We start from the raw sequence: 6,191 nt of genomic DNA on the forward strand, positions 1-6,191 counted from the left end.
AGCAGCACTTAGCTCTTATGGCAGACGCAGCATTCTGGCTGCCTTTTGTTTTCCATGATCTCACCTCAGGAAAGCGCCCTCAGGGTCCTGCTTATCCACAAGAAAGAACTTGCGCTAGAAATTTTCGTCGTAAGATCAGACTTCAGCCAATCGTGATGATAGAATCATCATTAGCAAAGGCAGCCGGCCAATGATAAACAGCACTTACGAACCAAAACGTTTGTGAATACCGGCCCAGTTTTTATATCGGTACACAGAAGTTGGATGCTTCATGACGACAAGGATGAGGTTGCAATACGCATGCGCTGCACGTTTATTCGCCTATTTATTTATTTATTTATTTATTTATTTATTTATTTATTTATTTATTTATTTATTTATTTATTTATTTATTTATTTATTATCTGCATCGTCATACTTAGCCTTATCACTATACAAAGATACAATGTCAGTATATCTTGCTCTGCTTCATGACTTTGCGATGATGTCCATGACGCAAGATCCGGCATTTCGAGACCCAAGGCCGGTTAACGAAGCGATTCCTTCCACTACGCTACTTTTGTCCTCCAGCATCCACAGCCGCCGGATCCAGTTGTTAACGCGGGCGCGCAGCGCCGCTGTGACCACTGACGAAGCGTGAAAAGGAATGTCATTGGAATTGGCCAACCGTACGAAGACATTGACCAGTGTCCGAAGTGCTCCGCTCCAGCGTCCGCAACGGATGCCCGCCGTCTGCTTCAGACGCGCCCTGGGACAAAGACACCTCGCGAAGGTGTATACTCATATGCGTGAAACTGAACGGTGATCAAGCTGAAGACTATGAAAGATGAATGACGAACAACACATTTTATAAGTTACAATTGCAGTATCTCTATGAAATAGGCCTACATGCGTATATTTCATTTTCATACTGACGTTACGCTGCGCGGCGACCCGAGAGAAAAAAGAAAAAGGAATCGTTGCATTATCCAGGCCCGACTTCGGTATCGAGTTAAAGTATATCTCTTAACTATTCTTCCCAAACGTCATACTTTCTAAGCGCCACAAGCGCGAGGAACACGTGGTAAAGTCTCTACAACTTCCAAAATACGTGTCAATGCTCCTTCGAGACGCCTGTCGGCGCTCGCACGCCGGTGCCGGCGAGACCGGCGACGTGAATTAATATTCAGATAGCCCGTACGGCTCGCGACCACGCTTACCTCGCCCGGAGTGTCGCCTAACTCCTGTCCGCGCATAATGCAAATAATTTCCCAATGCCGCGACAGTAACTGCTACGTTCATGCTCCCACGAATTGCGTTGGAAAGCAGCCACGTGTGACTCTCTAAGCAGCCTGTTTTTTGAGCTAAGATATAAAATACTTCATGAATATGCAAAACGAAAGGTGTGTTTGAGACACAGAATCATTTTAGTAAAGCGGGGAAGGGAGAAGAGGAAAAGGGGGGAGGGTCAGAAAGAGAGCTGGAAGAATATTTCGGGAAGGCAAACTTCACCGTGCATATTTAGGTACATGAGTTTTCGTATTGCCTGAGAAGGTAGCGGGAAAGACAACAGCATGATCTTACCATGCTACTGTGCATAGCCATTCAGAATATAGGTGCCTGCTAATGAAGGCAGTTTCGCCACAAGATTGCATACGAATGCTGGTACAGTTGTTCAGAGACCACTTGAATACCGGGTGCCGTACGGGTATGTTTGTTTCACTCACTAGAGAGATCTCCAGGGAAGTTTTGTGTTGTGACCTTATGTAACTGACATTCCGAAAAAGATGCGTATATGATGCCGCGCTTAAATAGCTTGCACTCATTAAACACGGTTAAACTTGAAACCTGTTCACCAGTAACATGCCCAAAGAAACTGTGTATTTGAGCTGTTCCCCTGACCAAAAAGCAGGTCCGCTTCTCGAAACATTGGCTCCATCGATATCCATTGTTCGACCATTGTTTATCACTGCATATTCGATTGATCATGTGTTTAAAAAAGTTTGAAAAAGAAAATTACCCAAAAGCATCGACAATGATTGTCAATGTAAGCGAAGAGCCCGAACGAACGAGTGGTCGAGCTAGCGACAGTCTCGATTTCCTCAGGTTTCGTTAAACATGTTATCAATGGCTTCTGCATGATTCAGTGAATTCTGAAAGACCAACTCCATTGCTCCGCCTACCTTAGAAGAAGAGTTGAAAGAATATTCATTTGAAACGCGAGAGAGATATATAGAGTGTGCTTTTGGTGCTAAGTTCGAAGTCTCGCAACTCCTGTTTCAGGATAGGCAAAGCAATAACGTTGGCTTTATAGCATTTCATGAATTATGCAGAAGCCATAGATACCCTGTTTTAGCGAAATCAGAGTAACCGATATCTTGCAATACATTGCAGAAAATCGATTAAAGGAAATGTGCATAAAACTAGAACCTGGACAAATAAACAAAGATGGACCTTATATTAAATGTAGACACAGAACATTACATATATGTACAACGTTTCAGCACCATACTTCGAACAACAATTCCTTATTTGGGTTGACTTTCCTGTACTTCGCAATAGCACTCAGGAAGTGCACGTTTGCGTTACTTACGACAGCGATGTCCACAATGCAGACTATAATATTTTTTTGACTCTCTTTAATACAATATGTTTCAGAGCAGCTCTTCGATTAAATGAAATAAATACGAAAGTTCATTGTGGATGACAAAGTATTTTGCAGGCGCTAAAGCAAGATAAGTATACTTATCAACGGTGACAAAAGGCAACACTATTTAATGGCAAATAAATAACAGGGCTAAAAATAAGAGATTACATAATATGATAAACGCTACAGAAGAGGCAGGATGATGACATTGTTGCAATACGTGGGACGCTAGCTCAAACGGTGCACAACACGCAACAGTCAGATGAGACACGAAAGTTTTGCATTCCCTGGCTCACACTCCTCCTTTGTTCACACAGCAAGGAACATCGAACGTGAATGACGCTTACTTAAGCGCGGCTTATATGGCGCAGTGTATGCATGCCAATTACCACTTGCCCTATTCGTCACGTCCCGTCTGAATGTGCATATATTGGCATGTCTTCGTCTTCGGGTGATATACCGGTACTGCTCTCAAACCCGAGTTACCATTGGCTACGTTATATCGGTTTCAATTCAGGCCGGTCTTAAGGTTTTCAAGTTCGGTGATGTAGGCCACGCCACAGTCTTTGTGACAGGATTAGTTATGACCCGCGTGTAGTTAAAGCATTTACTGAGCATGCGCTTTTCAACTCCATGATGAAGCCCCATGATATATACATACATATTGAAATTAACAAGAGACCGTACGCCTTGTCAGTTAAACTGTCCAACTTTCAGTATAGAAGCACTCATACCGGACGCAGTATAGTCCCAACGGCGTATGGTGCACACGAGAGCGTCTATATCTTTCTAAATTTACACGGCACACTCAGTCCGACTCTGCAACACTCCGCCCACGACCTTGCAAGACGGACCTGTTCGGCAACGAAGAACGATATGTGGGCTCACGCTGTCGTCAATGGTTCAGAATAGAACCGCCAGGCCAATGGAAGCGCCAATTTCCGCGTAAGGTGGTTTTGAAGAGAAGCGCGTCTTCTGACAGGTGTCGGAAGAGCACCAATTTTCTGTAGATCGGGATTCGTGACTTTTTTGCAGCACATGTGTGCTTGCCAACTGCGCATGTCAGGAATTCCCGGTCCCTCGAGCCGACTGGGCGTCGTAGACGAACCGCTGGTTGGTGCCGCCGCTCTCGCGTTGTGCTTTAGCCAGCAGGTCATCGCGCGTGACTCGTCCACGGGGCTCGTAGGACCGCTTCCAAGATGGACGCCGAGCAGTCTTGGCGCCTCTACACAGCTGGGAGCCTCGTCAGCTGCGGCCTCTCGGGACAACCTTTGTGCACGGACGGGGACTTGGTAACTTCGGGGTGTTCTCCCTTGGGCCTAATCGACTTTCGCATCGTGATCAAGGCCAGCGCGAAGATGCAGGCGAAAAGGATGCCCGCGGCGAAGACGGCGCAGGCCGCCACCACCTCGACGCGCACGCAGCTGGCCGTTGAGGCGGCGTCTCGTGCGTTCGGTTCGGGCTCGGCGACGGGTGCGTCGACCAATCTAGAGAGCGTCTCAGAGTCGGGCTCACCCGTCCGAGGCGACAGGCGTCGGACGAAGACCGAGTACGAAGTTCCCTCCCACAGCTTCAGCGTGGCCGACTGCCGCGACGTGTACATGTGGCCTGTCACGTCCGCCGTCTCGCCGAGGACCCTCCACGTGACCTCGTACTTGACCTTCTTGGCCTCCGGCGAGACGTCGAAGTCCCAGGCGATGTCGACCTCCACTAGGTGTCCGCCCGTGTGCCTCAGATTGATCACTTTCGGAGCGGCAAAGGAGGGAATCGAACTGGCGACGGAGGCGTCCGCCTGCACGGAGTCGAAGTCTGCCGAGTCCAGGTCCAGCGCCACTCTAGTTTGAGCAAAGACGCCCTGCGGCGAGAGTGCGACGATCTCGAGCTCCGAGGCCTGCTTGAGTATGCTGCGGCTCAAGGTGGCGTTGTGGTACAGCGTCTGCTGGGCGTTCCCGAAGCGTTGATCGTCGAGAAGCCCTCTGAGAAAGAGCACGTAGACCAGCGCTCGCTCGATGTGGTGGTCCTGGAAGCTCAGAGGCCGGGACCAGGTCACACGCACGTCATGTACTCCACGCGCCTCCAGCAGCGGAGGCTCAGAGAACACGCCCGAGTACTCTTCCTCGGTGTGGCTAGTTACTGCGGTGCCGGGACGTAGCTTCGTTGACGTCTTGTGCCAGAACGAGCAGGCCTGTTGGCAGCCGGGAAAACATAATTCGTCCACGGTGCACATGTGTTTCCAAACTTCGAAGTCCTTGTAGAAGAACTCGCACACGTCCCAACACATGTTGCACTCCTTGTCTGGCGCGCATTCGATGTCGTCTCTGTCTGTCTTCAGGCCAAGCTCACCGAGGCAGGTGGCGCGACATCTCGCAAACCGGAATACTTCCCGGAGATCCTGTGCTTGATGCGCCCACGCCGGACAGTACAGCGGTGCCAGGCCGATCGCGCAGAGCCCGAGGACAGCACCGAGGGGGAATACTTGACGGACGAACATGACGAGTGGATACAAGCACCGCAAGTGCGACTGCGAATGAAGAGCCATCCAAATTGCTCGCGCTCTTATACACAGTAGTCGTTTCCCGTTCGACGCACGAAGACTACGTTCGTCCTCTCGGCCGTTCCTGCTCCTCGCCGTTGATTTCCTTAGCGTCCTAGATACTCGTGTTCATTTCCGCGAGGCTCTGCTCGGCGTCCATCTTGGAAGCAGTCCTACGAGCCCCGTGGACGAGTTGCGCGCGATGACCTGCTGGCTAAAGCACAACGCGAGAGCGACCGCACCAACCATGCAATGCTTCGTCTATACGACTCCTATTCGGCCTAACGCCACCCAAAGCGCCGCGAATTCCGCAATAAATGAAAGCCAAGAAAAAGAAGAGGACCAAGAATATTTTGACATATCAAGGACAAACACTTCAGAAACAATTCAGTTTCCATTAACAAGAAACGGTGGAGACTTTCAGGAATTATTTTGTTGATATTGGCAGGTTATTGGCAGCACAATCTTGTCACCATACAGTGTCACGATACATTTTCAAGTGACAAATAGCAGCAAACCTTTTTTCGCTCAACTAAGGTTTTACCGTTAGACTCGCTTCATAGAATGAAGGCTGCTCAATGCACATATAGCGCAATAAAATGTAGCAATCCCCTCCCTGCGGACAAATGTACTTTTTTAGCACGCAATACGAGAGCTGCAAACAATAATTGTTTATGTTTTCCTTTTGTTCGCAATATACTATATTGATTCTGCTATATACAACGCAGCTTCTAGGATTTTATGGCGATCTTCTCTGTAATTCTAAATACCCACAACATCAAGGTCTCACACAGTTTTTTGCAGTCTCTGAAGAGCTTTTTCTTGGGGTTTAAAGAACTTTGACGTTCAAAAACATTATTAAGCACAAAGTATTGCTGCCTAGTTAAGGAAATACCGAGGAATTAAGTTAAATGTATTGATATGCTACTACATGCTGTTTTCTTTTTAATTCCCATGTGGTTGTTGGATCCGGTAATATAGCCTTGGTGGCTATGGGTCATAACATTCTTCTGAGTATTCTTTGAAGTTTTG

The 6,191-nt window shown here is 48.1% G+C and overlaps 1 protein-coding gene across 1 annotated transcript; it reads right to left on the minus strand.

Moving 5' to 3' along the window:
- Positions 1-2,640: 2,640 nt before the first annotated feature.
- On the minus strand, positions 2,641-5,780 carry LOC135914205 (uncharacterized). The gene has a single exon (XM_065446953.1). It carries the CDS (start codon positions 5,163-5,165, stop codon positions 3,852-3,854), a length of 1,314 nt encoding a protein of 437 aa, XP_065303025.1. The 5' UTR covers positions 5,166-5,780; the 3' UTR covers positions 2,641-3,851.
- Positions 5,781-6,191: the final 411 nt, after the last annotated feature.

Source organism: Dermacentor albipictus, chromosome 3 (genome assembly GCF_038994185.2).
Source record: "Dermacentor albipictus isolate Rhodes 1998 colony chromosome 3, USDA_Dalb.pri_finalv2, whole genome shotgun sequence".
NCBI lineage: Eukaryota > Metazoa > Arthropoda > Arachnida > Ixodida > Ixodidae > Dermacentor > Dermacentor albipictus.

Coding starts and splice junctions, on each gene's coding strand:
- LOC135914205 (XM_065446953.1), bottom strand. CDS start 5,165: ATGGCTCTTCATTCGCAGTCGCACTTGCGGTGCTTGTATCCACTCGTC.